We start from the raw sequence: 19938 nt of genomic DNA, 5'->3' as shown, positions 1-19938 counted from the left end.
CAAACAAGTAGTCCAGTTACTAACATTTTGCACGTCACAAAATTATTTCACCTTCAATCAAAAAATATACAAACAGAAAAATGGTTTAGCAATGGGTAGCTCTTTATGTGGCATATTAACAGAAATATTTTTGCAACATATAGAAGAAAATCATATTCAAAATTTATTAAATAAACACAATATAATATATTACCGCAGATATGTAGATTATACTATTATAATACACAACAACAAATCAAATAGTGATTCTATCGTATATGACTTCAATCAAATTCATAACAATCTAAAATTTACAGTTGAAATGGAAATGAATAAATCCTTACCATTTTTGGACATAAAAATAATAAAACAAAAAGGCAACTTATCCTTTGACATTTACAGGAAACCAACATATACTAATATTATACCAGCAACTTCAGAGCACCCTCTTTCTCATAAATTAAGCACGTTTCACTATCTAATAAATAGAGCATTACAGATTCCTTTATCTAGCACAAAATACAGAAAAGAGATACAGAACATTCTTGATATCGCAAGCGAAAACGGTTACAGTAGAACCTTAATTAGAAAACTAATATTGAAAAGTTCATCTACTTTATCCAGATCCACCAAAGAAAATAACAAAACAAGGTCAACGTTAACATACAATAAAATAATTTCCAATAAATTAGCACACTTTTTCCAAAAATAAAACATAAAATTAGCAAATAAAACCAACAATAAAATAAATAATAATATCAACAATCAATTGCACCACATCGATAAAATTAACATGGCAGGAGTATATATGTTAAAGTGCAAAACCTGTAATGCCATATATATTGGGCAAACAAAACGGAATTTTGAAACAAGATTTAATGAACACATTTCCGATTTTAAACACAATAGGACAAAAATGAAAATATGCATCCCATCTCATTCAAAATGGTCATGAACTTGGATCAATAAATGACACCCTAACAATAATAAAACATACAAAGATGATACACATATATACACGGCAGACGAATACTACATTTCGAAATATTATAAAAAAGATAAATCCTTAATTAATGAAAATTTACCCAATTTACAGAACACACTATACAGCTTGTGACGCAGTGTAGCCTATTCATACGCGCACTATTTACTTCCTTCATCTACCGTGTTAGACGTAGGTACACAGTCCTCACATAGCCAGTACACGATCAGCATCTAAAGGAAGCACATCCACAACAAGTAAGTCAATATTTCATATTTCAGTCGCATCCACACTATGCCGATCGGCAAAGTCAATCGGCTTTGTTGAAAATACTTCGTACGTCCACACATGGATCAGCATCGGTCGGCATCAGTAGTGAAAATGTACGACGAGGAGGACGTTCTATTTGCCTCAGCAGCTTTAATAATAATTTTAAGTGCCAATCGCCGTAAGTTCGGAAAGCGTAGATTCTGGGTACGTCCTAGTCTGCAGATTGAAAGATATATCGAGGAAGTGATCTGGTGAAAGACTTTATATTGGACGATGTAGACCAGTTAAATCTCGAGTACAGATGTGGAAGGTGTTTCAGAAATTTTTTTCGAATGTCCAGTGCTGATTTTGAAACTCTTCTCACTATGATTGGGCCGAAAATCAGCAAGTGTGACACTTCATACAGGACAGCCATTCCTGTCAATGAGCGTCTTGCTGTAACGTTACGGTTTGTTGCAACAGGGGATTCCTACCATTCTCTCATGTATACTTTTAAGATTTCGAAGCAAGTGATTTTAACTATTATTCGAGAAGTGTGTGGTAGACTTATAGAAGTTCTACAAGATTTTATTAATAAAACAACAAACATTTGTGTAATGGGTTTATTTATTAGAAAATTCGCAAAATGAAACAAAATTACAATGACAAATTATTGCAAGTGTACCTATTTTTAAAAAGGGGGACAAAACCAACTGTGGTAACTTTCGAGGAATATCACTTTTGTTGACGTCGTACAAAATTTTGTCCAATATTCTTTTGAGAAGATTAACTCCGTACGCAGATGAAATTATTGGGGATCATCAGTGCGGTTTTCGGCGCAATAGATCGACTATTGATCAGATTTTTTGTATTCGACAGATAATGGAGAAAAAATGGGAGTATAAGGGTACAGTACATCAGTTATTCATAGATTTCAAAAAGGCATATGACTCGGTTAAGAGGGAAGTATTATATGATATTCTTATTGAATTTGGTATTCCCAACAAACTAGTTCGATTAATTAAAATGTGTCTCAGTGAAACATACAGCAGAGTCCGTATAGGTCAGTTTCTATCTGATGCTTTTCCAATTCACTGCGGGCTAAAGCAGGGAGATGCACTATCACCTTTACTTTTTAACTTCGCGCTAGAATATGCCATTAGGAAAGTTCAGGATAACAGGCAGGGTTTGGAATTGAACGGGTTACATCAGCTTCTTGTCTATGCGGATGACGTGAATATGTTAGGAGAAAATACACAAACGATTAGGGAAAACATGGTAATTTTACTTGAAGCAAGTAGAGCGATCGGTTTGGAAGTAAATCCGGAAAAGACAAAGTATATGATTATGTCTCGTGACCAGAATATTGTACGAAATGGAAATATAAAAATTGGAGATTTATCCTTCGAAGAGGTGGAAAAATTCAAATATCTTGGAGCAACAGTAACAAATATAAATGACACTCGGGAGGAAATTAAACGCAGAATAAATATGGGAAACGCGTGTTATTATTCGGTTGAGAAGCTCTTATCATCCAGTCTGCTGTCCAAAAATCTGAAAGTTAGAATTTATAAAACAGTTATATTACCGGTTGTTCTGTATGGTTGTGAAACTTGGACTCTCACTCTGAGAGAGGAACATAGGTTCAGGGTGTTTGAGAATAAGGTGCTAAGGAAAATATTTGGGGCTAAGCGGGATGAAGTTACAGGAGAATGGAGAAAGTTACACAACACAGAACTGCACGCATTGTATTCTTCACCTGACATAATTAGGAACATTAAATCCAGACGTTTGAGATGGGCAGGGCATGTAGCACGTATGGGCGAATCCAGAAATGCATATAGAGTGTTAGTTGGGAGACCGGAGGGAAAATACCTTTAGGGAGGCCGAGACGTAGATGGGAGGATAATATTAAAATGGATTTGAGGGAGGTGGGGTATGATGATAGAGACTGGATTCATCTTGCACAGGATAGGGACCGCTGGCGGGCTTATGTGAGGGCGGCGATGAGCCTTCGGGTTCCTTAAAAGCCATTTGTAAGTAAGTAAGTAAGAACATATTAAAGACCGAGGAGAATATTATCAATTGAATCATTGTCCGTAGTTTCTGGATCGAGAGATTCTATCAGAATCTGAATATAGAGACTGAACAGCGAGAGAAGACACTGAGGTGCACGAGATAGAAGTAACAGTACGATTTGGAAACACTGGTCCATATTGTGCTTTTGCAAAACGAAATACTGGCATTTGCGAATTCATGGAGGTTGGATATTGGGATCCTGGTGGATTGTTGTCCTTCCCCATCTCTGCTTCGAATAGTGTAGTGTTTATTATATGTTGAACCAAGATCCTAGCATGCGGTGACGAGAGTTTGCGTAATTTTATTGCGACATTTTCGGCAAACACAATGTACTCGTCTCTTTTTTGTCTTCTTGCACTAATTTCCCTCATAATTCAAAGTGCCTCATCTTGCGCCGAAGGTTTGCTGCATTTTGCTCGCCTTTTCCTTTCTGTGATGCAGTACAGCCTTTCTCCGGTGATATAAATGCCCTATTCTTTCCTCTATCTTCGGGCTGCGGCGATGGCTCGGGTGTCTGGTCTTCTTGTGCAGGAAGAACATTTACATCAGATCTTTCTTCTGGCTCTGAGTACTTCTGAACCTAACAATCATTTCATTGCTTCAAAACACCAATTTTTTATTTTACATTCAAATTACATATATTTAACAGCTAATATTTCTTTATCATCTTTTTTTTTTTTTTTTTTCAGATGCCCCAAAATGAATCTGAATGGAAAATAATAGCAAAGGATTTTAATGACAAGTGGAACTTTCCGAATTGTATAGGAGCAATGGAAGGGAAACACATAAATTTGCAAACTCCAATTAACAGTGGAACTCAATATTTTAATTATAAAGATTTCTTAAGTATTGTCTTATTTGCAGTAATCGACGCAAGTCACAACTTCACATATGCAAGTGTAGCATGTCAGGGAAGAATATCGGATGATGGCTTATTAAATGAGACGAAATTCAAGAAATATCTAGAAGTTAACACAATGAATCTTCCACCACCCTGCGCCATCCCAGGTAGAACTGCTGCTACTCCGCTTTTCTTGCGGATGATGCATTCCCCTTATCTCACAACGTTTATTAAACCATTTCCTGGAGTGCAAGACAAAGGATCCAAGAACAGGATTTTTAACTATCGATTAAGTAGAGGACGTAGAGTTGCAGAAAACGGTTTCGGTTTAATATCGTCCGTCTTTCGAGTACTTCGAAGGCCAATGTTTTTTGGAACCGGACACAGCAACAAAAATAACTCTAACAATACTTTATTTGCACAATTTCCTCAGAAAGAATACGTCAAACGCCATTTACAATCCGAATGGAACATTTGATACTGAATGTTCGACTACAGGTGAAACTCTTCCGGGAGTATGGAGATAAGAAAATTCAAGTTCTCAAGGATTCATTAATATTCTCAGGATGCCTCGAAGAAATACAGTGGATGCACAGACAGTGAGAAATGAATTTAAAGAGTATTTTATTTCTCCTGAAGGGAAGTTGGACTTTCAGTAAAACATGAAAAAAACAGCCTATACTGTGTTAGAAAACTAGTGAAATTTGAATATGCATAACATGTGTCTGTAACTCCTCTTGGTTTATTTCTGTCTTTCAGGAACAGCATACTATCGTAACAGAATCATTTGCTTTTATACCAGATATCACTACGGGAACCCGACTTATTGGTGTCCTCCTTTTCACTTCCCTAGCAAAATGGGTTAGCACATTTTTTATTTTTCTCTCAATTTCTTCTTTGCCAACACCGAAAGAGACTGAGTTCCATAAGGGCATCGTGTCGTTTATTACGGTCTTTATATTCACTGAGCCTACAATCCCATAAAACAGGACAACTGCGATATAGATCAAGTAACTTGGTAACTTGTTCCTTAGACAACTCCATAGCGCAAACACTGCTCACAGCTCACTGATTCACATTATTCACATTGACGCCACGCGGCACGGGTCGGCACGTCCCCACTATCCAATCCGGCTCGGCTTCCTTTCATGGAGACCGACATCCGTCGGTTTGAATTCGGCAAGTCGCTCGGCACAAATCGGCCAGTCGGCACAGGCCGAACGATACGTCCATACCTATTTCATATTGCCGAGTGGCACTGCCGATCGGCATAGCGTGGACGCGCATAGTGTTGTCATTACAGAAGATGTTCAAAATGTCCACCTTCTGCTTGAATACAGACCTCACATCGATGTCTCATTGACCTGCGGACACGATCCAAAACTCCAGGAGTATTGCGTATGGTGTTTTCCAGGAAGTTTGTGTAGGCCTCCCCCCGTAAGTCTGTTTACAAGTACATGGGGTCCAACTAATCGATCACCAATGATACCGGCCCACATGTTGAGGGAGAACCGCACCTGGTGATGAGATGGAACAGTTGCACGTGGGTTTTCATACGCCCATACATGCTGATTGTGGAAATTTGTTATGCCATCTCCTGTGAACTGTGCTTCATCTGTAAATAATACTAAGGCAGAAAAGTTCGGATTTACACCACACTGCTGCAAGAACCACTGACAGAACCTAACTCGTGCAGGGTAATCTGTTGGTGACAGGGCCTGTACACGTTGCAAATGATAAGGATACAATTGATACTCTTTCAACAGTCTCCAGACAGTCGTATGAGGAACATTGACTTGCAACGCTACCCTTCGTGTGCTGATAGAAGGAGTCATGTTCACAGCCTCCAGAATCTCCTCCTGTACTTCTGGAGTTGTAGATCTTGGTCGTACCCTTCCCAAACCAGGAGAGTTAAATTTTCCATACTCGCACAGACGGTAATGGAGACGTACAAATGTCTTCCGATCTGGACATTGTCGCTGTGGGTACCTCTCCTGGTACAAACGACGAGCCAGCGCAGCATTGCCGTCCGCCTTACCGTACATGAAGTGTATCACTGCCAGCTCTTGATTTGAATACATGGCGCATAGTCTAACGCCTACACAACACTGAATGTAACCTTCGCCTCGGAATGAACTGTCAGAGTGCCCTCTTAATGTCTCCTTTGACGTCAACGACCTGCGGAAAGAGAAACGTTCCGGTGAATTTCAATGTTGTGAAGGCCATAACTCGGAAATGAAGTATTTCGGGAGACATGTTGTAATGAACTATTTTGATTGTCTACATGTGGGAAATACATACCTGAAATTATGCCCCGTATTTTTTAAAATCCTGTATATTGGAAAGATGTGCATCACTAAAATATGGAAATATGAATAGAACATGTAATAAAATATCGTAATTGCAAATCTTCTCATGTATAATATAACATATAACAAATAGTCAGCTCGTTTTTATATTTTAACCTTATTTTTAGCATCACAATATTATCTTATTAATAACCCTGCCTACATGTGATGACTTACAAAATATATCTATTGTACATTATATGTAAACTTTTAAATGTTGACATTAGGGGGCACCCACATTTGAATATTAGAATATTAATGTGTATTATAATTATATTAATTTTTAACAGGTTTTATCCCCGTATGCCATTGTATGTGTAGAGAATGTAGAGAGTAATGATATTGCAAAATTGATTGTTCGTATCTGAAGATGTTGACACTGTTCAACGAAAACGTTTATACGTCTTGTAACTTATTATGTAAAGGTTAACACCTAAAACATACACAACAGTAAAGTCAATGACTGAAACAATACACTTTCAATACTGTATTTGAGATAAATTAAAATACGCATTTGGGACAACATCGATTTATTGTAAATACTTGCTGTGCATGCATATATACATGCATACATAAATGCCTGCATACATACATTTATACATATATATATATACGCATTATTGCGTGTGTTTATGTAATATTATGTACTCACCTCTTCATAGAATTTGAGTTGAGGAATTGGTTCTTCTGCCATTGTTTCGCAGAAGTCCTTGAAGAGTAAATAACCTGAAAAAATAAAAGATAGACTCTGAGTGAAAGAAATGCCACTTCCTTGATACTGAATTGGGTGACATCTTCAGATATTCGACCAAGTATGGCAATAGACTAAATTAGTGTATGTGTATGTATTTATTAACACTACAATTGGGTATATACCCGGTGGCAGTGATATATAATATACAATAATACCATTACAATTATACAATAATTACAGCAATAAAAATAAAATAAAATAAATCTTAATTTATTTCTAACTATAAATAAATAGATGCAATAAACCTAGGACTATAAATAAAAATTATTCTATAATAACCCCTAACAATAAGCAAAAGTAAACCTAACTTATAACTACTTCTATTTCACCCAACTATTACCAATTTAAGTAATTACATATCACCTTAATTAATTACAAATCAACTTAATTACATATCATCCGCAGAAAGATTGCCGCAGGTAAGCCGTTCCAGTCTACTATTGTGCGGTTAAGAAAGGAAAATTTTGCCACGTCCGTTCTTTGAAATACCTATTTAAATTCTAGGATTAGAATTACACTAAGCCTATTTTTTCTCAAAGTACTCTCTGGTACGCACTGCATAACGCAACCAGTAAAGCACCGCTGCACGCCTCTTTGAAGTTTAAATTCCTTTCCGTATACCGCAATTGCGTCATTCACACTCTCAAATCGATTGCCTCGGAGCTTTTCTTTATCTGCTTGAAAAAGAAAAAAAGTCGCAAGAAGCCACATCTGGACTGTACGGTAAGTGATTCAACAGTTTTATTTCTATTTTTGCAGAAAGTACATTGTTTGCAATGCAATGTGTACAGACGCACTGTCAGGATAGAGCAAAAATCGACGGTTTCCTGATTTTGCTCATCTCTCTGTTAGCACTTGGAAAACTCTAAGCAGGCAGATTCTTGTTTATCAGTTAGCAATGACTGTTTTATTTGTTTTCAAGTAGATGGTCGCAACAGTGATGTGAATATAATGGTGTTCCGTATTCTTGCTCAAAACGCGTCTTTCTTTGCGCATGACGTCACGCCAGTAGCATCTGTCAAGTGTCTTAGTATTAAGTGGTAGGAATGAGCGGAAGCGTGTATTTAGGACCTAGATGGGTATGGGGGAGGAAAATAGTAAAAGATCGATTTTTATATGTTCATTAACATTACTAGAACTGAAATAAAGAGCATTAACACAAAATTGAAATTCCACTGGCCTCTGAAATGATATATGCAGTCCTTGGGTTTAATCAGAGGGGAGACTTATTCTGTTTAAAAATTAGTATGATATTCTGCTGTAATCATTCATTTACAACATTTTATTTTATAATTTCAACACATCTCTATTTACATGACACTGTAACAAAATAATATGGCTGTAAGTTGTAATAATTTATGTGCCATCTTAAGAAAATTGTTGGCACTTCATAATTCAGTACCACAGTGGAAAAACGCAGATCCCAACCCGCCGTCAAAATGCATGTTTCACTAGAATTGTACACTGCTATGATCTAGTAACATGTTGAGAAACGAGTTGTTGTTTTGGGATATGTCGTTTGGCTGTAATCTGTATTCTTTGCTTCTGCAAAACTGCTTGCCGCGCTCTAGCCTAGTGGAAGATCGGCATATCCCAATCAGTCTCAGAATGGCATCCGTAACGAGTGGAGTGGCTAAGTTGTTTGCTGCTGTGAAAGCTAGAAAACGATCACGAACTTCCCAGGATTGGGTAAAGAATAAACGAAAAATATGTAGAAATAGAGGGGAGGAATATATAAATGCATTGCACAAGCACGTGTTAAAAAGTGTAGGGTGAATTTTGTCTGGTGTTGTCGAATGCCCGAGTCGGTATGCCAATACAGTAGCCTTACCACCTAACAAAAAGACACGCTCTTTATGGAGTTCTATGATATGGGGGACTACAACAAACAAAACACCTACACTTATGGCCTTATTGAAAAATGTATCAAGAGGAAGGCTTATAAAAAATACATAGTGAATCCAGATTATTTGCAAAGAAACTGGACTTACAAGTACTGTGTTCCTATTAACAATCGGCGAGTTCCTGTGTGCCAGAAAGCCCTGTTGTCAATATTTTGTGTGACAGTACGGAGACTGCGAACAGTACGAGGTACGCCTATTATTATTATTATTATTATTATTATTATTATTATTACTATTTAGTACTAGTATTCTTCTTCTTCTTCTTATTATTATTATTATTTAGTACTAGTATTCTTCTTCTTCTTCTTCTTATTATTATTATTATTATTATTATTATTATTATTATTATTATTATTATTATTATTATTATTATTATTATTATACGTGTTTCCTATGTGAGTTTTACGCGGTTTCCCCGTTCTAGGTGAAAACATTAATACGACACCGTCTCCAAAGACGGCACGTCTCACACCTTCGCAAGATCAGCGAGTTAGGCATACAAGTCGGCCACACAAAATCAAAGATGAGGACAAAGAAGAGATCAGGAAACACATAGGGTCATTTCCAAAGTACCAATCACATTACAGCAGATCAAGAACCCCAAACAAGACGTACATCTCAAGTGTCCACTCCATTCAGGAAATGTTTAATTTGTATGAACGCCATTGTATAAAGATGAACCTCAGATTATTGGACTCAGTTATACGTATGGCCATCAAGATGAGTGAATGAAATAAACACAAAAAGAAGGGGTCGACAAGCAAGCATAGTGATCACCAGGGAAAGGATTTATATGTAAATACATATTTACTTATAAAGCTAATATAATTTATATTTTGCATTATCTTTATGTTTCACAATGTGTAGGGTTGAAAAATCCTACTTTTATTTCCCATATTTTTCCATATTTTAGAGTTTAGTACATATTTTCGTTAATTTCCATATATTTTCCATATTTCATATAAAACAGTCCATATTATATTAGGTTTAACAATAAAACAAAACAAAATTCCATTAACTTTTAAAAATACATTTCAACAATAGAGATTTAAACACAAGTTCAGTAATCCCTTTAACATCAGAGTTATTTGAAAATTAGCAGTCCTATCAACAATGGGAAAATAAGTTACAAAACTGTATTAATTTAATTTAAAATTTTTAACAGACTTCAGTTGTGCAGCTCAACAGTTAAATGCCAGTCAGAGTACACATAGGTTCAGTTTTGTAAATCATACTATAAAGACGGTAAATATGCCAAAAGTACGTCATTCAGTCAATTTAAAATCAAAACTAACAAGTTACATTTCAGAATTTAAAGAAGATGGTTTATCAACTGACAATAAAATATTATTTTGTAATTTGTGTCAGTGTGCAGTATCATCTACACAAAAGTTCCTGGTGCAACAACACATTACAACTAGTAAACATCAGGCCAACAAACAACTAAATTCCAAGCAGAGACAATTGTTTTTAACACAACCAACAACATCGAATGTAAGATCTGAGTTTAACATCGACCTGTGCCGTTCTCTCATCTCTGCTGATATTCCTCTCTACAAACTAAAGAATAAGGTCTTCAGGGAATTCCTTGAAAAATATACTCAACATACAATCCCGGATGAGTCAACACTTAGGAAGACGTATGCTCCATCCATCTACGATGAGACAATACAGAAGATAAGAGATGAAATTAAAGATAGTTCAATTTGGGTTTCCATTGATGAGACTCCCGACAAAGAAGGTAGACTTGTTGGTAATGTAGTTATCGGTTTGTTAAGTGAACAATATTCTGAACGAATTCTTTTACATTGTGATGTTCTAGAAAAGTGCAATAACAAAACTATAGTTAAACTGTTCAACGAAGCTATGGGTATCCTATGGCCAAAGGGTATTATGTACGATAATGTGTTATTCTTTATTAGCGATGCTGCCCCTTATATGGTCAAAGCTGGACAAGCATTATCTGTTGTATATCCTAAATTGACTCATTTTACTTGTGTGGCGCATGCATTTCATCGTGTGGCAGAAGTGGTCAGAGACAATTTCCCTAAAGTAGATTTGTTGATTTCATCAGTGAAAAAAGTATTTCTCAAAGCTCCCAGTAGAGTTAACGTGTTGAAAGAAATGTACCCTGAAATTCCATTGCCACCAAAGCCAATTTTAACTAGATGGGGTACATGGCTAGAAGCAGTTGAATATTATGCCGAACATATAGACTCTATTAACAATGTTCTCCTTGCATTGGACTCTGAAGATGCAGTCTCAATTGATACTGCGAAAACAGTTACCTGTGACATAAGTGTGAAGAATGACTTAGCTCACATTCAGCATACATTTTCATGCATCATAAAAACGCTCAAAAGTCTCCAAAATAGGCACCTTTCACTATCTGAAAGTTTTGAAATTATAAATAGTACTGTGGAACAACTGAATCGTGGTAGAGGTAAAGTTGCAGATGCAGTAAGAGCTAAGGTGGACACTGTACTTTCAAAAAACCCTGGATATGAAGAACTACAAAAGGTTGTTGCTGTGATGAGTGGTGAATCAACAGTGAAGATTAACTTGGACTTATCCCCAGCAGACATTGTGAAATTGAATTATGTACCAGTTACTTCTTGTGACGTCGAACGCTCTTTTAGTCAGTATAAATCTATCCTCAGAGACAATAGAAGAAGATTCACTTTTCAGCACTTGAAAGAAATGTTTGTAACCTATTGTTATGGTAACAGACAATAAAAATTGTGTTTTGTTGAAACTACATTGGAAGATAAGGTACGTCCATTATATTTTTTGTTTAGTTTGATTAAAATGTACCAATATTTAACGTACATAGTCATTTTTTTTATAATTTTAAGTCCATATTTAATTCCATATTTTGGTAAAAATCCATATTTAATTCCATATTTTGGTAAAAATAACTACATATATATTTACATATTTCATATATTTTTAGTCCATATAAATCCGTTCCCTGATGATCACTTTCAACCTCAGGTACCCAAGTGGCCACTGCATCAAGCTGTCCAAGTATAATGACCTAATGAAACTCTTACCACTAATTTCTCCTGTTTATCATGACTTTTACAGAAATTTTAAGACTGTAAATGACACAAGTACGGGCGAAAACATAGAATTTATTGATGATGAGACAGAGTTTGAGTAGTCATATATATGCCTGTAATGCTATCTTCAATTTTGAATAAATACTGATACACTATGTTCACATCTATGGCACTAACGATTTTTTGTAGTCGTATTTGTACATCTATCTTCTTTCCTCTAAACCAGCTTTGATATATTATGTATGTCCTATACATCAGTAGTAATTTACAATAAACCTTAACTGCGATTATCTCATAATTGCTTTGAGTTGGGATCTGCCGTTTTTCCACTGAGGTACTCAATTATTGTTCCATATCACTCCTAAACACCTTTCCTTCTCACTCATTTTCGTAACACTTAAAGTTATATGGAAGTTTCAAGGTTTTTATTAACGGCAGTACTACTTATTACGTTATCGAATAATATGATAATAATATAATATAATTAATTACAACATTTCAATTTCACTACCTACTTATAATTTCAGCGCACCTGTATTTATTCATATAACTTATGACTTTTAAGGAACCCGGAGGTTCATTGCCGCTCTCACATAAGCCCGTCATCGGTCCCTATCCCGTGCAAGATTAATTCAGTCTCTATCCCACCTCCCTCAAATCCATTTTAATATTATCCTCCCACCTACGTCACGGCCTCCCCAAAAGCATTTTTTTCCTCCGGTCTCCCAACTAACAGTCTATATGCATTTCTGGATTCGCTCATACATGATACATGCCCTTCCCATCTGAAACGTCTGGATTTAATGTCCCTAATTATGTCAGGTGAAGAATACAATGCGTGTAGTTCAGCGTAGTGTAACTTTCTCCATTCTCCTGTAACTTCATCCCTCTTAACCCTAAATATTTTCCTAAGAACCGTATTCTCAAATACTCTTAATCTCTATTCCTCTCTCAAATTGAGAGTCCAAGTTTCACAACTATACAGACCAACCGGTAATATAACTGTTTTATAAATTCTAATTTTCAGATTTTTAGACAGCAAACTAGATGACAAAAGCTTCTCAACCGAATAACAACACGCATTTCCCATATTTATTCTGCGTTTAATTTCCTCCCGAGTATCATTTATATTTGTTACTGTTGCTCCAAGATATTTGAATTTTTCCACCTTTTCGAAGAATAAATCTCCAATTTTTGTGTTTCCGTTTCGTACAATATTCTGGTCACGAGGCATAATCATATACTTTGTCTTTTCGGGATTTACTTCCGAAACTATCGCTTTACTAGCTTCAAGTAAAATTTCCGTGTTTTCCCTAATCGTTTGTAGATTTTCTCCTAACATATTCACGTCATCCGCATAAACAAGAAGCTGATGTAACCCGTTAAATTCCAAACCCTGTCTGTGAACACTTCAACAAAATAATATGACAGTAAGTTGTAACAATTCACTTTAAATATCTTTAAGAAAGAACATTGTCGGCACTTTCCATTACAGTTCCATATCACTTCGAAGTTCACTTCTTGTTATTCATTTTCTTAACACTTATAAAGTTATACGTGTATTCCAAGAATTTATTAATGACAATATAAAATATTGGGCTATGATTTCAAAACTTTCCAGCCCAACTAAATAATTATGCATTTCAATTAAATTTAATTTAAACAAAAAACACGTCAGTTTAGATATTGAGAGTGAAGTTCGAAGCCAGTGATAATTCCACTTTGGTACTGAGTGCATTGACACACCTCTCTTCATTGTTGTTTTCAAGTGATATCACAAGCGCCCAAAGGTCTATCCATAGACCGCAGCTGTTTCACTTCACATTGCTCCAATCATAATACATGTATTTGTCTTTTCCTTGTGCAATGCACTACTAAATCACGAACCAATAACAATATCAAGACAATATAACACGGAAAAATAATTTTATTGTTTACACAGCGAAACATCATTTTGTACCTAGCTAATGCGAACTAAGAAATTTTAATAAATTCCAAATTTTGAAGGTAATTAAAATGTTGGGAAATTTAGTTAACATCTTACATGATATATTTATAACGATAATCAATATTGAATTAATGTGGCGGCAGTAAAAAAAAAATTAAGTAGTGGAATGTGCAAGGGTCTATAAATAGACCACTGGCAGTTAATGGGTAATTCATTTAATCCCAGTGTCCTGTGAATATTTAATCCCATTGTTCTATGAACAGAATGGAAACATAATTCCAGTTAATAACAGACTGTTGTGTCAAGTGTTTGCTCTCAATCAAAGATAATATCAGTTCAAATAACTCAGCAACGTTATCTGAACGTACTGTGTCGAAGATTTTCAACAATAGCTTTGTTTATTCCCGCCTAATCGCCATTGGTTGAAGTAACTGCTTGCTAGCTACATCATGTCTACAGGTATGCAGACTTATTTATTTATATTTCTGTTAGTTATATAATTCTAAATTTTCTATCATGTTATTGTTGTCTGGAAATTTATATACAATCCTCTATAAATGAAATCAAGTCAATATTTATACCAGTATTCAATGTAATAAGTGTTTACACTCAGTGCCATATCTATAACACATTGTGACAATACACTCGTAGATTATTTCTCTACTATGATTTTTTCAAAGAAGAGAGCAACGCAACTTGCAGTCACCTGAGGAGACAGTAGAATATGTGTCAAATATGGGATAAAGAAACAGATGAAAATGAAGCCAACTCAATCTCCGTGGCTATAATTCCCCCACCACAAGATGCCCCCAACGATTTTGAGAATATTAGTGACGATGTCATTGTGGTTCCTGATAGAACTACTGGTATGCCATCTGATATTGCAGGTATGGTTGAACTAACAACTCCGGAAGGAAGATATTTCACTTGCAATTACCACCAACACCTCTGAACCAACTGGGACAAATAACCTACCCAGCAGTAGTATAGAAACAACTTCCCTAAAGTCTCCAAAATGGAGAGAGAAAAAAAGAGGGGCTATCGATAAATGTTTAGATACAAAATAATAATATTGGCATAACTCGCTGGAATAATAACACATTTGTAAGAGTTTCCACCAGTTCTGAATCCCTCGACCCTAAAGAAGAAGCGCAACGAAGGACAAAAGGCTCAAGAACTAACATCGCAATCCTACATAGTATTAGATTCTACAATAAGTACAAAAATGGAGTTGACCTCTTCAATAACCTGATGGCTATATACCAAATCCGGATTCGAGGCAAGAAGTGGTACTGCCCTCTATTTACAAATATGTCTTGGACACCATGGTGGTAGCATCCTGGAAGCTCTACATTACTGCTGAGCTGGGTAGGCCTACTCATGACCTGCTTATGTTTCGGAGGCTTATTGACCAAGTTAAAAGATTTCACTTTCAATTTCCTTTTGACTATTTAAGCCAACATATTTCAGTACTCTGATGTCCTCTTCCATGTACTCCAGAGAAAGTTTTCAGATATTACTTACTGTAACAGAATGAACATATCGAGCAATATCTGCATAATTATAGGAACGAATTTGACCAGCTTTGGGAGCAAATGAATGAGAGCGGCTGTGAACCTCAAGCAAAGAGAATTCCTCTTCACAGTGTCTCCGGCACTGGCAGTGATAAATCAAACTACAGACGACTATTTTTTTAAATGATTGATACGATAGGACAAACTGTATTTAAGACATTTAGTGAAATTTCAAAACTACAATTTTGTCTGTCTTTTTCACCATATACAGTTCTCTAACTTCAAAAAAAGGTTCCCGGAAGAGACACTATCAAGTCTGAAAGTAAATTATGGAATCCTTTTAAATTTCATTGGACTAAAAAGAGAATTCTGTCTCATTTATGGTGATCCTGATAAAAGAAGAAAACTAGCGTTTTTGAGTTACATCAATATATGAAGACAATGGATCCTTCCACAGTGTTCCCTGAAACTTTGATCAACATGTTCATAACTATCCCAGCAACTACTGCTTCAGCAGAAAAATCTTTTTCCTGCTTGAGAAGAATAAAAGATTACCTTCACAGCACTTAGCATTAATAAAGACTCTCAGCCCTTGCTCTGATGAACACCGAAAGCAAACTTCTGCAGCTACGTTCTAGACCTTCATTTGAGGATGATGTAATTGAAGTCTTCGCTCAGAAAAACCGGAGAATCCAGCTTACAAGAAGTAGGCTGATGATAAATGTTGAATTTATTAATTTTATTTCTACTTCGTGGTCTTTCACCAAGTTTCCAGTGTGCCTATTACTTGTCGATGTTTTACTAGGTAGGGTAAACATTGGTAATTTCGTGATAATTTCATGAAAATTAATTTAAAATGCAAATGTGTAAATATATCCTTATTCCGATTTTTTCATCTAAAAGACGATAATGTGCTGTACAAATCTGGAGACACAAAAGATTGGACACGTTCTTGAACAAGTGGCAAAAACCACTTTTACAACTTAAGCTAAAAGGTTGGTTATTTCGTGATAACCTTGATAATTTCGTGATATTACATTGATAATTTCGTGAGAGGTAGAAGAACTGTGTAAAAATTCATTAAAGTCAAATGAAATTCTCATTTATTGTTACAAGACTTCAAAGATAGTAATTCCGTCTACTATTCATAACAAGAAAACATAGAAATACGTATCAACACATAATAAGAATGAAATCAAAATAAAAATTGAAATTGAAAAGGGATCTTCTTTGCCCTGAAAGGGTGAACACTTTTATTACGGACTTTATTATAGCCTGTATTACTAGAGTAACTCCAAAAATAATGCATAACATTTGAAGAGCACAGGAAAAGAACGTGCTTTGTCCACTTTATCAAATTTTTCAGGAGAGCAATTTCAAAGTTTGAAACCAAATTCCATGGATACTAACGGAGATATTAATGAACACTTAAGTCAGTATGAAAGAACAGGTTATCTGAATGAATTTGAATTTAAGTTTGCATCCTTATTTTTGAAAATTGTAGTTTTATTGACATTTACGTAAAGTAATGTCATAAGTTACAGGGAAAAAACGTGCTTCTTATGCACGGAGGAATTAATTTTAGATTAAATATTACAAGTAAAGCTGTTTTCTTCCGGAAACGTGTTTGTATTTGTGTTTGTGCGTATTGTGTATATAGAAATTTTGAATTCAGAATTTCATAATCACGGGATTGACAAACCTTTAAATGATAACATAACGTTAAACATTTTCTCTTTCCTTTTTTAACTTTTTCTGTAATTAAGTGGAGTGGGGCATAATATTATTAATAATAATAATAATAATAATAATAATAATAATGATCACTTTTGTCACAAAATGCGCAGGCCCTCATAAGAATAAAACAAGATCAATTTTGTCCCAAAACACACAAGGTATAATAATAATAATAAAGATCACTTTTGACTCAAAATACACATGAACTAATAATAATAATAAAAATCACTTTTGTCCCAAAATGCACAAAGCCTAATAATAATAATAATAATAATAATAATAATAATAATAATAATAATAATAAAGATCACTTTTGTCACAAAATGCGCAGGGCCTCATAAGAATAAAACAAGATCAATTCTGTCCCAAAACACACAAGGTATAATAATAATAAAGATCACTTTTGGCTCAAAATACACATGAACTAATAATAATAATAATAATAATAATAATAATAATCACTTTTGTCCCAAAATGCACAAAGCCTAATAATAATAATAATAATAATAATAATAATAATAATAATAATAATAATAATAAAGATCACTTTTGTCACAAAATGCGTAGGGCCTCATAAGAATAAAACAAGATCAATTCTGTCCCAAAACACACAAGGTATAATAATAATAAAGATCACTTTTGGCTCAAAATACACATGAACTAATAATAATAAAAATCACTTTTTTCCCAAAATGCACAAAGCCTAATAATAATAATAATAATAATAATAATAATAATAAAGATCACTTTTGTGCAATTTTGTCCCAAAATGCACAGGACATAATAATAATAATAATAATAATAATAATAATAATAATAATAATAATAATAATGCTCAATTTTGACTCAAAATGCACAGAGCCTAATAATAATAATAATAATAATAATAATAATAATAATAATAATAATAACAATGATCACTTTTGTTCCAAACTGCACAGGACCTAATAACAATAAAAATCACTTTTGTCCCAAAATGCACAGCCCAGTCTAGTGTGGAAGGTTTGTGTAAAACACTCTATCTTCGTGTCCACGAAATTCCTTCAAAATCTGGAGGTCCTAATACTTTTCCTTCGATATTACCAGAGAAGTTTCTTTGTTAGAAATAATGTTACCGATATTTAAATTATTAGCAGATATAAAATAAATTATTCAAAATAATTTGTGTTTTGCCTCTGTAAGCAGGACATGGGTATTCTTCAGATTGCTGCTCTCGAAATCGCAGTGAAGCTCTCACCACCGATGAAATCCTAGTTCCATTACACATATCACGATGTTGAATGAGGTGAGGGTGTTATTTTGTGATGATTACCCCTCTGATGGGCCTTGTAAGAAATGAGTATTTCCTCAAATATTTCCCAATTTCCCATCTTATCTTGATTGAACACCACAACATCAAAAGGTGTAGGTTTACTTCGAGCTTGTACCATGATCCGCACCCTACCCATTGGAAGTTCTGTTACTGCTTTTGTATTAGATAGTCCTATATTTTATTACATTCCATAAACGAATGTTTCATTCTGTTCATAAGTTTAAATTCGTTCACAAGATAATTAAGATACTTCAGAACAATATAATTCTTGCTCTGGCCTGAACATGAATCACAAAAATTTTCAAGATATCCGCTTTGTTGTCCATTATTCCTGTCACAAAGTGATTTAAAAAGGATACGACTTCATTGGCTCCTTTTCTACCATTATCTTCAGTACAACTACAAAACACTGAAGTTTCATCTGAAATTTGATGAATATTGAAAGAGTAAACAGATAATTGCCTCCTGTAATACTAATAGACATCATTGATACTAATGTACGGTAAGCATACATTTTTTCGTAGTCCATGAAAATTGCTTCTGTTTCTTCAAACTTCCGACTTCTTAAACGAGCATTCCTCTTCCTGGTATAAAATATTTCAACTTTGAGTTTATGGACCTTGTTGTTACTGGTGATCTTATTAATTTATTCCAAAACTTGTTTCTTCATGTTGCCATCTAAATTATTTTCAGTCAGTCTTGCATTCAGCACTTTCATCTCAGCTGTGCATGTATCACTCCTTGGATATCCAAATGCTATATTGAATTTGGTGTTGAACATTATTCTGTATGTTTCATATGAAATTATTAAATTTTGGTATTTTTTCTTGAACATTTCATACATCTTTTTCACCGATAGTTCTTCTGGGAGATACAATTTATTGGTCCTTCCTTTGCTGTAATGAGTGATCGCTTTCGATAAACTGGAATTATTGTAATAGCCCAGTCATATGTAATGATTGTTGATTCCAGTCTTCTAAATCATTAAATTGCCTTATAATACTTGATCTTTCTTCAGCACTTACTTCCTCGAAACACTTTAACTAACAGTTGCAGTCTTCTCCTACTTCATGTGATTGAACCCTTAATTTCTTCATGACTGCAGTCATTCTCCCTCGTACTTTCTTTTTCTTAACACTGTTAGAAGTCGAAGGTCTCTGAGTTCCATCCTCAGATGAAGTACTCAACATTCAATAATATAATATTATTTAATAATTATATTAAAATTT

At 34.8% G+C, this 19938-nt stretch overlaps 1 protein-coding gene across 1 annotated transcript in view; it reads right to left on the bottom strand.

Annotated features, from left to right (window-relative positions):
• Nucleotides 1-19938, bottom strand: part of Gprk1 (G protein-coupled receptor kinase 1) — an 881497-nt gene that overhangs the window by 452613 nt on the left and 408946 nt on the right. Inside the window, exon 3 of the mRNA XM_069845748.1 lies at nt 7131-7204. Within this exon, the coding sequence (XP_069701849.1) occupies nt 7131-7204 (74 nt within the window). The remainder of the gene's footprint in view (nt 1-7130; nt 7205-19938) is intronic.

This window comes from Periplaneta americana, chromosome 14, assembly GCF_040183065.1.
Source record: "Periplaneta americana isolate PAMFEO1 chromosome 14, P.americana_PAMFEO1_priV1, whole genome shotgun sequence".
NCBI lineage: Eukaryota > Metazoa > Arthropoda > Insecta > Blattodea > Blattidae > Periplaneta > Periplaneta americana.
The sequence above is the reverse complement of the archived record's forward strand: the minus strand, read 5'-3'. Positions and strand labels throughout refer to the sequence as shown.